The following is a 16,039-nucleotide window of genomic DNA, read 5'->3' on the forward strand; positions in this document are numbered from 1 at the left end:
AGGCGAAAAAGTTCAAAGAAAACCTCTTTAAAAGGCACCAAGAATGTCACAAACTCCGTCAGACTGGATGGGTTTACTTTGCCGTTTGCTCTGCTTCTTTCAAGAAGTCTTTTTGCCTGGTGTATCTCAGTTTTTAAGTCTTGCCAGTCAGAGCCGTATTCCTCAGCCACTAACAAAACTAATTCTTCCTTTAAAAAGTCATTGTTGGATGGGTTTAAAGCTTGTATACCCCTCATAATTTTACTGCTAGAGTTAGAAAAGCGCCTGTCCACTTCACTGATCATTGAGTCTATGATGGGAATGAATATACCTATTCTAAAGGCATCTTTGCTGTCAATGTGTGTTTGCTGTCCAAGTGTAGATGTTACAAGAGTATCATGTAGTATCCTAGATGTGTGTTTGGTTCTTTTGGATTTGACAATAGTAGAAATGTTACAACCATTGCATGTGTCAATTGCTGTACTCCACAGGTCATTAAAGCTCTCCTCTTTACGATAATCTTCCAATGTCTGTCTGAGGGTTTCAGTAAGGTCAGCTGCTTTGGTAAGGTCCACATTAGTTGACTGGAGCATCTCAGATAAAATCTTAGTTTCACCTAGAACTTTTCTGAAGACTGCAAGGAGCCCTATGAAATTAAAATCCATTTGAGAACGAAGTCCTCTTGCGTCTACAGCTCTCTGTGGATTAGCCTCATCTGAAATTTCATCCAGCACTCTTATTACTGCAGGCAGCCTGTCCATAAGGTTTCTACATGCAGCATAGCGACAGGCCCATCTAGTGTCACTTAGCCTAGGAAGTTCTCGTGGTGGCACACCACTGAACATTTCTTTTTGAACATCCATCCACTTAATGTGAACATATGAGCCTGACATGAATGTGTACAGTCTTTTCAGCAAAGTGAAAAAACATGCAGCTTCTGGGACATTTTTTACACTGTCCACAATGACAAGATTCAAACAATGTGCCCTGCAGTGAACATAAAATGCATGTTTGGCAACTTCTTTAACCCTTGTTTGGACCCCAGAGCACCTGCCACTCATGACTGCAGCCCCATCATAGCCTTGGCCTACCAGATTCTCTTTGTATTCCAGTCCATACTTTTCTAGACATGAAATAATTTTCTCTGTCAAACTTACTGCATCTAAGTGCTCTAAATTCTGGTACTCAAGGAAGCTCTCCTGAACCACACCATTGTAATAATATCGTACGACCAGAGATAGCTGCTCCTTTTTTTGAATGTCTTTAGTCTCATCAGCTAAAATAGAAAAGTGCTCACTTTCTTTAACCTCTTTTATAATTTCCTCTCTCACCATTTCTGCTAAACACTCCAAAATCTCATTTTGTGTGCTTTTGCTTGTGTATTTAGCGTTTCTGGGACCCTGACACAGCCGCTTTTTCACTAAGGCATCATGTTTACTCACAAGATCTAAAATCTCAAGGAAATTTCCTCTGTTTTTTGAGTTTTCTGATTCATCATGGCCACGTTGGGAAATATTCTGAGTGGCTGTCAACAGCAAGGTTTCAGCTAAAGTTTTGATGTACTTTTGATTTTCGATTACTTGTAACTGATTTTCATCTCCCATCATTCCCAAGACAGTTGTGTTTTTCTTGGCCATTCTTTTAAACTCACTCCATGCAATCATTGCATTCACATGTGTGTCTGCTCTGGAATGTACACTAAACCCACTGTCTTTGGAAGTGGCCTTCTTCCAGTTAGAATAGCCATTTTCTGAAGTGAATACACTGTTTTTCAAATGTGCAAAATGTCTGCATGCAAAGCAGAATGCTGCATCTTTAGACATGGAATATTCAAGCCATGGCCAAGAACTGTACCACTCCCTGTGGAAGCTTCTTTTTGCTGCTCCATGTTGTGTCTTTGGAAATGTCTTTAAATCAGGCTGCACTGCTGCATCACCTTTGCATTTTGATATATCTTAAAAAACAAAGAGTGCCAAATATGATTATCTAATGCAATTGAACAGTACATGGACATAGCTAATGCATATGTGGCATAACATATATTATCCCTCTGTATGGCAATTTATATAGAAGAAGAATAAAAACATACCATGTGGTCCAGGGAGAATTTCAGGTCTACCCTCTTCCTCTCTGTCATCTTCCTCCTCCACCTGATCATTCCCTGCGTCTGTTCCTCTCTCTGAATCTGGAGCCTCCTCTTCATCTCTCACTGATTCTTCTTTTTCCTCAGCTCCTGCACTTATTTCCTCATTTCCTTCACTCGTTTCTGTGTCTCCTTCATGTATTTCCTCTTCTCCGTCACTTATTTCTGTGTCTCCTTCAGTCTTTTCCTGCACTGACCCTCCTGGGCTCTCCAGTTTACTGCCTTCTCCCTCATTTCCCTTGCACTCTTCCTCTTGTGTACTTGTTGGAATTTTCTTTGCAAAAAAGCTGGTTATATCCCCACTTTTAGCCTTCCTTTTCATGGCTAGGCCTATGAAGTAATATTTGCATGCAAAAGTCAATATGTGAAAACCTCTGGTTATGCTTGTATTTCATTAGCCTACACTGTAGGGCCATGGAACTTATAAGTGAAGTAGCATATACTACAATACCTATATATATATATATATATATATATATATATATATATATATATATATATATATATATATATATATATATATATATATATACAGGTGCTGGTCATAAAATTAGAATATCATGAAAAAGTAGATTGATTTCAGTAATTCCATTTAAAAAGTGAAACTTGTATATTATATTCATACATTACATACAAACTCATATATTTCAGATGTTTATTTTGTTTAATTTTGATGATTACAAATGACAACAAATGAAAATCTCAAATTCATCATATCAGAAAATTAGAATATTGTGAAAAGGTTCAAAATTGATGGCCCCTGGTGCCACACTGCCACACTCTAATCAGCTAATTAACTCAAACCACCTGCAAAAGCCTTTAAATGGTCTTTCAGTCTAGTTCTATAGGCTACACAATCATGGGGAAGACTGCTGACTTGACAGTTGTCCAAAAGACGACCATCGACACCTTGCACAAGGAGGGCAAGACACAAAAGGTCATCGCTAAAGAGGCTGGCTGTTCACAGAGCTCAGTGTCCAAGCACATTAATAGAGAGGCGAAGGGAAGGAAAAGATGTGGTCGAAAAAAGTGTACAAGCAAGAGAGATAACCGCACCCTGGAGAGGATTGTGAAACAAAACCCCTTCAAAAATGTGGGGGAGATTCACAAAGAGTGGACTGCAGCTGGAGTGAGTGCTTCAAGAACCACCACACACAGACGTATGAAAGACATGGGTTTCTGCTGTCGCATTCCTTGTGTCAAGCCACTCTTGAACCACAGACAGCGTCAGAAGCGTCTTGCCTGGGCTAAAGAGAAACAGGACTGGACTGCTGGTGAGTGGTCCAAAGTCATGTTCTCTGATGAAAGTAAATTTTGCATTTCCTTTGGAAATCAAGGTCCCAGAGTCTGGAGGAAAAGAAGAGAGGCACTTCATCCACGTTGCTTGAAGTCCAGTGTAAAGTTTCCACAGTCAGTGATGGTTTGGGGTGCCATGTCATCTGCTGGTGTTGGTCCATTGTGTTTTCTGAGGTCCAGGGTCAACGCAGCCACATACCAGGAAGTTTTAGAGCACTTCATGCTTCCTGCAGCTGACCAACTTTTTGGAGATGCAGATTTCATTTTCCAACAGGACTTGGCACCTGCACACAGTGCCAAAGCTACCAGTACCTGGTTGAAGGACCATGGTATCCCTGTTCTTAATTGGCCAGCAAACTCTCCTGACCTTAACCCCATAGAAAATCTATGGGGTATTGTGAAGAAGAAGATGCAATACACCAGACCCAACAATTCAGAAGAGCTAAAGGCCACTATTAGAGCAACCTGGGCTATCATAACACCTGAGCAGTGCCACAGACTGATCGACTCCATGCCACGCCGCATTGCTGCAGTAATACAGGCCAAAGGAGGCCCAACTAAATACTGAGTGCTGTACATGCTCATACTTTTCATGTTCATACTTTTCAGTTGGCCAACATTTCTATAAATCCTTTGTTTTTATTGGTCTTCAGTAATATTCTAATTTTCTGATATGATGAATTTGAGATTTTCATTTGTTGTCATTTGTAATCATCAAAATTAAACAAAATAAACATCTGAAATATATGAGTTTGTATGTAATGTATGAATATAATATACAAGTTTCACTTTTTAAATGGAATTACTGAAATCAATCTACTTTTTCATGATATTCTAATTTTATGACCAGCACCTGTATATATATATATAAATAACAGAATATATATATATAACAGAATAACAGAATAAAGCAAAAAGACTACTACAATACTGAGTAACCAACATACTTACTGGTCTAGTAAGGTGTCAATCAGTAGTTACTGATCATAAAGTCTTTAATATTCTAAAAGATTATATGAAGTTATGAATAGTATAAAGTTATACACCAATACTAATGTTTGAATATAAAATGCAATAATTTGACAACAATTTCTGGTGGCAGAGAGATTTTTCAAAACATGTATATATATCTATATCTATCTATATATATATATATCTATATATATATCTATATATATCTATATATATATTTATATATATCTATATATATATCTATATATATATAGATATATCTATATATATATATATATATATATATATATATATATATATATATCTATATTTCTATATCTATCTATCTATCTATCTATCTATCTATCTATCTATCTATCTATCTATCTATCTATCTATCTATCTATCTATCTATCTATCTATCTATCTATCTATCTATCTATCTATATATATATATATATATAGGTATTGTAGTATAGCCTATATAACAAATATAAATGAGAAAGATTTATCACATTCACACACCAGTTATGTTTAGACTACTTAATTCTATTGTATTTGTTATTTCCCCAGTTATAACCTGGTTTCATTGCTGCGATATCTGAGAGGAATTGGATTTATAGGACTGCTCAGCTAATCAAATCAACACTGTAGCCTGCATGCTGTAACGTAACGGCGGCATAACGGTTACCATCAGTAAATCAGTTAACGTTATGGATACAAAAAATATTTTGTATTTTTTTATTAAGCTGTTTTTTTCTTAACATTAATCAAAGGGAAGAGTGCTCTTACAAATCCCGAGGGAAGGATTTGACCGACACACTCGCTGTTTTTGCTAATCGTCTTTAGCAGATATTGACTACAAATGTAACTTTTAAGTGAAACGTGTGTTTAAACTACACCTGGTAAAAGTCACTTCACCTTCAGATGCCCTGGGACAGCTCAGTCTCTCCAGTTAGTTTGCACACTACAGAGCCACCGCGACACTGCAGACTGTGTGTGTGTCAGACAGACTGAGCGCGAACTGCGCTCTGCATGTTTGAATCAGGGGCGTAGCTAAGTATTTGAGGGACGGTGGCAAATAATACATTAAAAATAAAAAACTAAATTGCAACCTTTTGGTAAATGTATTGTTTTGAGAAGCCTGTGAACATAGTGGCAGGTTGTTTTTACAGGTACAGCTTTTGGATCATCAAAGTTAGGGGGGCAGCTGGGGGGGCAAGGCTCTATATTGGGGGGTCAGCTGCCCCCCCTTGCCCCCCTGTAGATCCGCCCATGAACTGCGGAATGTTCATAGTTATGGTAACATCCACTTCCACCCACCATATTGTTGTATGGTTAGTATAGACGTAATAATCACATTTTTCTCAACAATATGCACTGTACTTTCTGATGGGAGCATCATTTGATTTCTGTGAGGTAAGGAAGCAGATCTGTCCTTTCTGTTGGAGATTTTATTAAATGTGAACCTGTGATGTCCACAGAATGATATGATGACAATACGCAGATGGTGGTGTCTCACTCTCTTGACAAAGTTCCCTGTGAAGTAAAAACAATAATGGTGCACTGCATCACATCATGTTACACACATCAGTTTTTTGAAGAAAACATTCAATTTGTCCTTTTTAAAAGGTCCAGAGAGGAACTACAAAAGGAGAGAAAGCGGAAAAAAGCTGGTGAGAAGGCAAAATGCGAGGTAAGCAGTAGGTAAAATTCATCACTTTGTAATTTTGAATTCTGTAATTTGTATTATGTTCATTCACAGTGCACTTTTGTTCTATGCTAATTTTTTTAAGTCTGAAAGAAAATCAGGATAGAAGAATTAAAACGGTTGAAGCAGTTTTGATGTTATTTGGACTTGCATTTATCTTTGACTTAGAAAATATCTATATTTTTAGACTCTGTGTGCTGATGACCACACCCATGGGCGTAGGTTTGCATAGGGACCATAGGGACATGTCCCTACCAAAATTTTGAACCGACCTAATTGTCCCGACCAATAATTTGATGTGAGCAACATGTTTATAATTTACAGCAGTAGTTGTTGCAGCAGTGGCTTCTTTTCCTCTCGCAGCTCCTCTGCCTGGTCTCTCCTGTCCCTTTCACGTAGCAGCGCATGGAACTGTGCTGCGCTGTTTAACTTCACTCTCATTGGTTGTTTTGCCTTAGGTCCCGCCTTCTCTCTCTCTGATTGGCTGTTTTCTAGTCCGCGTGTGCTTGGAGCACAAAATTGAAAATGTATTCACACTAGAATGCAGCGGTTACTACAATTAATATTAGGCTACAAAACTAGTCCCAATTAAAAAATGAATATCATGCACACTAAAAAACAAAAACCTTTTTTTTTCTGTTATAAAACGAAATATTCTGAGTCAGCCAGGAGTTCTGAAGACTGCTGGAAAAATGGGCAAATAAAGGCTGTAAGCCATCAACATTTCTGATTCTTAGCCACAGCCAATTAAAACAGAAAATGTGAGGGTTTCCTTTTACAGATATTTAGTTGATATTACTGTTTTAATTTTTTTGTTTTTATTTTTACAATTTTTATATAATAACTGATCTAAGTGGGTTGCTCTGTGGGGAAAGGCACATTTTACATTTATATTACTGTATGTTTTAAAGTCTCTATACTCCAGTTAATGATGAATCACTTACTAAATTAGTTGACGATTATTGAAATAATCAATTAATATGATTCATTTTTTTCAGCCCTAGATAAAATACATGAAATTGGCTACACAGAGTAACTACAGCTCAGATGTTCAACTTTTATAGTGAAGTTAATATTTTAATGAATGTATTATTTTTGCTTGATACAGAGAGAGAATAGTAGGTACAAATATTAGAGTGGGGTTTAACTCGCACAATTCTGTATCTTCAAAAGAAAATACTGTATTTACCTTCTCTCTTAGTCGTTCAAATGAAACCATTTTCAAAGTGGAAAACAGTCCTAATTCCACATTCATCAGAGCCGGTGATACTTCAAACATTGATAAACAGCATCTAATGAGTGTAGAGCTTATAACATTTTTATTAATGGAGCAAAATGTTGCTTTTCTCTTTTAACAATGAATTCCTCTTATCAGTACGGATGCTCACATCCAGCATAAAAAAGGGCATGCATATTGCATAGCACCAATGACACCTGACCAATAGTGTCCCTACCAAAGTTCAAATCAAACCTACGCCCTTGACCACACCTAAGCCAAAGAAGTCGAGGCACAAATTGAGGTTCATTTTTTAAGCTTACACATAACTAGTAATTTTGATTTGTATGTCTTAATGTGAAAATAAGACTAAAACCCTAAATGTTTTTTTTTTAAATTAAATTTCATTATTTGGACAGCGTTTTTGTACCATTAGAGATGGAAAGGATAAGATTCTGAGAGATGTAAAGTCTTCATTGTTGTTTAATGCTCTTCATTATGCAGGTACAAAGCATACCGCCAATCTTACAGGTAAGATTCATTCATAATCATATGTGTCATAGCCATTCTTTCGATATGATAGTCTTGCAGTGCACCTGTTTTTTTATTTTGTTTGTTTTTTGTTTCTTCAGATGCCATTGAATATACTCAAAGCTGTTCTCCAGGAGGTGATACTGGCACAGGGAGACACAGCTTATCTCACCTTGGCATTGACATGCAAGTCCTTTCAAGCCATTGTGTCTCACCCTGTTTTCCGGAGGAAGACTCACTTTGCTTGGCTGGATGGTAAGGACCTTTTACTTTTTTCACCTATAACATGTGAAAATAGATTTCACATTACATGAAATTGATTTTTCATTAACAGGCGAGATCAACTGGGGCAAATTTTCGAAAACATTCAAGGAAGAAAACCGGATACCTTTTGCTGTTGTAACATGTTCTTCCTGCAACCGGCAATATAAAGACTGTGTGGGCTTCACCGGAAATGGAAGACGAGGAGAGTACCCTCGTTATTACTGTAATGGCAGACCTGGACGCTGCCCTGAGTGCCAACACTGAATTCAAAGACAATATACGTTGCTTTCCACAATCTGTCACATGTTTTTTTGTGACATGCCATTTTAATTATTGTCTTATAAAGCACTTTTACCTTTTGACTTGTGCAGTCATCCTTTTTCTTAATTTGTTCTTTCAATATCATTCACATTTTTTATGTTCCTTTTGTTGTAGCTCAGTTGATTTACAGTATTTAGTTTTTATAGAAATGGTGTTTTTTACACACAGTTACATTGTGGTTTTAATGTGTTGGAGAGAGAGTAGAAACAATAAAGTAGTGGTAAATATATTGGAACAGTGTTGTTTAACAATTGAATAACTTTGTTAAAAAATTTTAAATGCAAACACTGTTTCCTTTGCATTTTAAAGAATCGCTGGAATTAATACAAATTTTCTTTACAAACCTGACATACAGCTAAGTTGTTTGTTTTAACAGTCACAATCAACTTGGATTTTTATTTTGTTGTAATAAAGCAAGCATATACAGAAACCTATTATTCAGATACAAACATAAGCTTGAACGAGCAGAGCGAAGGTGGAGACCAGGTGGCGGTGATAGAAGCCCAGGTGAGGAGCAGTTACACACACCAAGCTAGACTTTATGAAGGGTGGAGGAGATGAGACCAGCGCCGATAGGCTGGAACGGAGACGCATGATCAGGTGATTGGCTCATTGTTGTGTTCTGCGTCGCGTACAGTGTGTACATAAATCGACATGAGCTAATTTGTTTTAGCTGCTTCTTTATTCGGCATATACTCAGAATACAGTTACAACGTGAACCGTCACTACGTATGTCCAACTACGTCATGCGTGCTGTATCATGTGACTATGTAAACGAATCACAACGTTCTATGTAAATGAGGAACGGCACTTCATAAACAATACATTCTGTCAGAATGTTACATCCCCTTCCTTTTAAAGATATAAACTACTGTACATAGAAGTGGAAGATGTTGCACTAGAGTGCTAAGTATTCGAAATTAACACATTTTACAACAGGTTATATGAAACGTCTGAAAAACTGGATAGTGTGAACTTGAAACTCAAAATTGTCACCAGGCGAAATATACATCCTCTGAGTATGCACATAATCATTTAGTACATCATCACACATACCACAGAGAACTTAGTATATAAGAGAAAAACACCAAAGTGGTTAACTAATTAGAGGTCTAAAATGTCTCGGGGCCTAACCACACGGCCAGACCGTGTGTGGTATGTGACCGGCCCTGGAGTGGCTGGTGTTGGTGATGTGTGAGCTGTTTCTTCAGGTGTATGCTGGTTGCTAGAGTGGTCACTGGGTTGAGCATGGGGTGCTTCTCCAGTGTCCATGAGGTGGCGGCGGTTTCTCCTGTACTCAGCTCCATCTGGTGTTCGAATATGGTAAGACCTGGCAGTATCAGCTGGTTGAACAATAACGGCTGGTTTTCCAATGTCCGTGTACCTGAAAACGAATGTTTTGTCCTGTCTTTAGCGGTGAGAGCGGTGTTGCAGATCTGTTGTAGTATTTCCTCTGGTGGTCCTGACGGAGGGTTCTTCTGGTGCGGGTGTCCTGACAGCTGACGACTCTGGGCTTGAGCTGCTGATGCGTGTTAGGAATAATTGAGCGCAGGCGGCGACTCATGAGCAGCTGAGCTGGTGTTTTGAAGTTATCCACAGGTGTGTTGCGGAACTCCAGGAGGCTCATATATGGATCCTTATGATCAGCTTTTGCCTTCTGTATGAGCGACTTGGCGATTTGCACAGTTTTTTTCTGCCAAACCATTGCTCTGCGGGTAGTGTGGACTTGAAGTTATATGTTTAAACTCCCATGCGTCTGCAAATTCTTCAAACTCCTTGCATTTGTATTGGGGGCCATTGTCAGAGATCACAGTTTGTGGAATACCATGTCGTGCGAAGTGTGCTTTAAGCTTGTGTATTACTGCGGTTGCGGTTGTGCTGGACAGCTTGTCTAACTCAAAATACCTGCTGTAATAGTCGACTGTGACTAGGTAGTTCTCGTTGTCCAGCGTGAAGAGGTCAGTGGCAACCGTTTGCCATGGCCTGTCAGGGATGGGGTGACTTATCATGGGCTCTTTGATGTTTGACTGTCTATATTCTAAACATATAGAGCATTTCCCAACCAAATTTTCAATTTGCTGGTTCATCCCTGGCCAGAACAAAACGTCACGTGCACGCTGCTTGCACTTTTCGATGCCCATATGCCCTGTGTGGATTTTGGACAGCATTTCTGCACGTAGTGATGTTGGTATTATTATTTTTTCCCCTTTAAACAGGATGTTGTTCATTTGGGACAGCTCGTCTCTGTAATTCCAGTACTCTGTAATGCTCTTGGGGCATTGCTTCCTTTCCTCAGGCCATCCATCTTTGATGGTCCTTTTTAGGACTGTTAATTGTGTGTCCTTCTCAGTTTCGGCTTGTATCACTTTCAGCTTAGCATCACTGACTGGCAGGTTGCTATACACTGTATGTACTTGTAAGTCCATGCCTTCTGAGAGACTGTTATCTGGATCAGGTAGAGACTTTCTAGAGAGGGCATCTGCAAGCGGAATATCTTTACCTGGCTTGTGGGTGATTGTGACGTCATACCGCTGCAATTGGAGGATCATTCTTTGCAACCTCGGGGGTGCTGCAGTGAGCGGCTTGCGTAGAATGGATTCCAGTGGTTTATGGTCACTTTCCACTATGATGTGTCGTCCGTATAAATACTGGTGAAAACGCTTGCATCCAAATAAGATGGCATAGAGCTCTTTCTCGATCTGTGCGTAATTCACCTCACTTTCAGTGAGTGACCTGGAGGCATAGCCAATGGGCTTTCCTTCTTGCAGCAGAGTTGCACCTAGACCGTGCTTGGATGCATCAACTTGTAGTCTGAGTTCTTTACTGGGGTCATAGTATGTGAGGATTGGTCCAGGCTCACGTGTGATTAGCTCTTTCATGTTTTGAAAAGCTCTGTCGTGCTGTGTGTCCCAAACGAACGCGTTCGACTCCTTGAGTAACTGGCGGAGCGGGGCATTGATGTCTGATAACATGGGGGCAAACTTTGACAAGTAGTTGACCATCCCAAGTATGGTTTCCAGTTCCCCTTTGTCTTTAGGTGGCTCCATATTTTTGATGGCTTTTATCTTAGCGGGGTCGGGCTTAATGCCGTCTTTTGTGATCAAGTGTCCGAAATAACTAACCTCTGTGGCGCAGATAACGCTCTTGTCAGGATTAAGTTTGACTCCTTTTTCACGGGAGCGCTGCAACATTGCACGTAGGTTTTTATCGTGCTCCTCCTTGTTCTTGCCGTAGATGAGGATGTCATCTACTATGGCTGTGACTCCATTTAGACCTTCATAGGTCTCATCCACCTTGCGCTGAAACTCATCTTGTGATGACTTAAGTCCAAATGGTAATCGCAGAAATCGATACCTGCCGAACACAGTGTTAAAGGTGGTTAGCTTTGAAGATTCTTCAGTTAGCTTAATTGCCCAGTACCCAGATCTGGCGTCCATTACACTGAAGTAACATGCTCCTGCTAGTTTGCATGTAATGTCCTCTAGTGTTGGCAGTGGATAGTGCGGGCGCTTTATCACTTTGTTAAGATCTTTGGGATCTAAGCATATTCGCAGCTTGCCCGTGCGTGGTTTTTCTGTTGCGACCATCGAGTTTACCCATTCAGTCGGTTCTGTGACTTTGGTGATGATCCCCTGTTTTTCCATACTTTTCAGTTCCTCGTGAAGACGGTCTCTCAGTGCGATTGGAACGCGTCTTGGCGGGTGTATTACTGGAACTGCATCTGGGTCGATGTGGATGGTACATTCACCAGGAAACAGGCCTATTCCTGTAAAGACATCAGAAAACTCCTCCATGATCGACATGCCTGGGTTGTTTGAGACTGACATTATTAGCTGTATTAGCTTAAAGTCAAGACATGCTTTGAGTCCTAATACTGGCGGTGCAGCGGTGTCGACAACATGGAATTTCAATGGCAGTTTAATGTCTTTGTAACAGCATTCGATGCTGCACTTCCCTTTTACTGCTAGTGGTTCACCTCCATATCCATAGAGGGGGCGTGATGAGTGCTCTATGGTGTGCTGTATTCCTAGCCTTCTGAAGACGCTGGTAGGAATTACATTAGCTGAAGCACCTGTGTCCAGTTTAAATCTGACTGCAGCTTTAGTGTGGCCAACATGAATGTCTGCAAAAACCTGCTCTCTGTCGTAGCAGTCGTGTTTCTGTGTTACCGCATCAATAAAAAGATCTTCCTCATCTGTCAACACGTCTGGTTCCTTTTCATATACTGCATGCACGGTTTTCCTCAGTTTTGAGCGGAATACTTTGGCAAAGTGATTCCATTTGTTACACACTTTACACTGCTTTCCTTTTGCGGGGCAGCTGTCTTTTGGTGCATGCGCCTTATTTCCACAATAACCACACGTATTTTTAACTCTTTTGTCACCATCAGCTTTGTTGAAGCCTGTTGCTCCTCCGTTTCCTCTGTTGGAATGGTGCGGCTTCCATGGCGCTGCTCTCGGCGGCTGTCGGCTAACAGCATGTACTGACTGTTCACTGCTGCCTGATATGGTTCTGAGTTGTTCTTGTGCAACTTCATGAGAACGTACAATGTCTATTGCCTTATCCAGCGTTAGATCTGATCCGGCATCAAGCAGCTTCTCTCTAACTCGTGGGGAACGGATCCCAAACACGATGCGATCACGTATCATTTCTTCGCTATCGGTCTCCGCCAGTCACGTGACTTTTGTTGCTAAGACGCCATTTTAGGTGTAAAAGGTGTAGTGTAAACAACCGCAGCATAGCTAAACGAAGGACTAAAGGCCTGTTTACATAGCAGCCTGTCCAAGATAAGTCATTACAGTTAACATAAGCCTGAAAACAGGGGCGGATTTAGGAAAATCGGTCTCCGCCAGTCACGTGACATTTGTTGCTAAGACGCCATTTTAGGCGTAAAAGGCATAGTGTACCGCGCCCGAGGTAAACAATTGACGTCACTTGGCGGAGACCGATTAGCATAACTGCAATCCTTTACTAGCAGCCTCAAATCCGTGACGAACTGTGCAAAAGGCTCGTTTTGCCCTTGCAGTTTTTCATTAAACTTATATCGGGCGAAAATGATGTTGCTTTTTGGCATAACATATGCTTCGTAGTGATCATAGTACGTTTTTAATAACTTACGTTGGTCTTCGGTTAATGTCCATGTGTTGTAAATGTCCCTGCCTTTTTCTCCGACCCAGAGGAGGAGGTAGCTGCACTTCTCGTCTTCCCCTTTTTTCTTTAGAGGCCCTGAGAACATAAGCTCGACATGTTGCTTGAACTTCCGCTATGCGTCGGGTAAGTTTTTTGCATCCCAGTCCATGCGGGGCGAAGGTACTCCTGAGGCGTCCATCTTTCGTCGATAAGCCTTTTATTCTGACACCATGTTGTGTTCTGCGTCGCGTACAGTGTGTACATAAATCGACATGAGCTAATTTGTTTTAGCTGCTTCTTTATTCGGCATATACTCAGAATACAGTTACAACGTGAACCGTCACTACGTATGTCCAACTACGTCATGCGTGCTGTATCATGTGACTATGTAAACGAATCACAACGTTCTATGTAAATGAGGAACGGCACTTCATAAACAATACATTCTGTCAGAATGTTACACTCATCAGGTGAGATTTAGGCCCCGTCCACACAAAGCCAAAACGAATACGAAACGCTAATATTTTCCAGAACGTTTGTCGTAAAGACGGAGACGTAAAATAAATTGATCGACCACACGAATGCATGAAAACGCTGCAAAATGTATGCCAGGCCTGTAAGTGGCGCTGTGGTGCCAAAGCAAAAATAGGCAAAAACAGGCAACGAAATGTTGGGCATGCGCAGTAATATTTATACATCAACCAAACCGTAAAACTGGAAAATGGCCCTGCGGGTCCATTTTCGTGGTTCAGTCAAATTGAGGTGATGAACTATGTCGTCTATATTGCTCTGTTCTTCCTGGAGATATTCCAGAAGAAGAAGATTCTGTTGTAAGCCAGACAGCAGGGTGAGTAGCATGAGCAGCAACCATTCAACACAGTACGGCGCCATTGTTGTTGTGATAGTGTGTCGCGCATGCGTGTTTAGAGGCGACGCTATGACGCATGCGTGTAAGAAAAAAAATGCGGTTAGAGATTAAAGATGGAAATGCGAAAACGGCGTTTCAAAATCTTCCCACTCTGAAGGCTTAATAAAAAAAGATCGTTTACAGACCCCCGAAACGCCGGCTTCGTATGGATGAGAGGCTGGTTTGGTGAAAAATTTGTGCGTTTAGGCCAGGGTTTGACTTCATGTGGACGGGGCCGTACATAGCTGTAGTTAGAATTTACAGATTGGTTTAATTTATGTTTCCAGTGACTTTATTCAAAAAGATTTTCATATAGAAAAAAGGACTGATACACAGCGGATCATTATCTCTGCTGGTTACCAGCCTGATGTCTACTGCTGGGGTCCGAGCGCCGAAGATTATTATTGTCAAACTTTCCAGGTTGAAGCTTCATTTAAAGTTTGAAATAAATCACTTTGGATTTTGCAACAATTGGATATTTAGGTTTTTGGAGTGGAGTTTATGAATTGATTGCAATTAGTAGAATTGATATGGAATTTCAAAATGGAATAGTGGGACACCAATCATTTTACTGGTTAAACTGGAATCCTGATAGGGAAGTTTCCAATAAGACATTATGATAAACAATGATAATAGCTGAGCCATATCACCTGCAACCAAGCATATTATAGTTTTCGGAATGGCACTTATTGGAAGTTCAAAAGTCCTTTGGGTTGTTTGTAAATCATTTTCACAATGTGAATAATAAGAAAAATGTTTGGCAAATAAACGACAAAACTACACTGTGAATGAATGTACTAAGTTGGTCAAAATTGTTGACTAAATGTTTTACCGTCCAAACCTTTTCCATCTAGTCCTTATTTAATAAGGCAAAGGCTATTGTATTTTAGATGTTAACTTATTCACAACATCAAAATCTATTATTTGAACATCAGCACCAGCAGGTATTTGGTTATATATGTTTCCTTAATCTGAGATGGACTGGTGATCTGTCCAGGATCCACTGCAGCAGCCCTCGTGACCCACTATAGAGATAAATAATTGTATGATAATTAATGGATGGATAAATGTGCTCTTAATTTAATGTACATTTGTCTCGAAATTATTGATTTGATTCATGTTGTATGACTTTTCTTTCAGGTACTGTACAATGCTATCAACAAGTGGCTACGGTCGCTACGTGCTAAGAAGCTAACATAACGTAGCCAACCTGGATACTAAATGCTATGAAAGTTAGCCAACATTAGTTAGTTTATCATTGGGCCATTATAGCCGTTGATTTAATTTCACATTATAAACAACCACCAACAATATTTCTGTTAACTTACCGTAATGTCTTTGTGGTGAACTGGGACGTGTCTCTTCAGGTTTGTTGTGTTTTTTCCAGCTACTATGTGGCCCCATTCCTTCCCTTCGACTAAAATCAAGCATTTGGTTTTGTTCTCCACTTCAATGAAGTGAAAATATGTCCATATATCACGTCTCCTGTCTCCTCCGAGACATAAAATAATAATATGTAATTTTCGTCTCGTCTTTGTTTGTGAACTAAAATGTCCATAGATTTTAGTCCAGTCTTTATTTACCGAACTG

The 16,039-nt window shown here is 39.8% G+C and overlaps 1 protein-coding gene across 1 annotated transcript in view; it reads right to left on the reverse strand.

The window, feature by feature from the left end:
- The window catches only part of LOC119785781 (zinc finger MYM-type protein 5-like), a 3,453-nt gene extending 900 nt beyond the window's left edge, over window positions 1-2,553 (reverse strand). Inside the window, exons 1-2 of the mRNA XM_038288614.1 lie at window positions 2,069-2,553; window positions 1,560-1,933 (exon numbers count right to left, since the gene is read on the reverse strand). Of these exons, the coding sequence (XP_038144542.1) occupies window positions 1,560-1,933; window positions 2,069-2,444 (750 nt within the window). The 5' untranslated portion in view covers window positions 2,445-2,553. The remainder of the gene's footprint in view (window positions 1-1,559; window positions 1,934-2,068) is intronic.
- Between the last annotated feature and the right edge of the window lie 13,486 nt (window positions 2,554-16,039).

This window comes from Cyprinodon tularosa, unplaced genomic scaffold (assembly GCF_016077235.1).
Source record: "Cyprinodon tularosa strain WSP-4 unplaced genomic scaffold, ASM1607723v1 ctg10, whole genome shotgun sequence".
In the NCBI taxonomy this organism is placed as follows: Eukaryota; Metazoa; Chordata; class Actinopteri; order Cyprinodontiformes; family Cyprinodontidae; genus Cyprinodon; species Cyprinodon tularosa.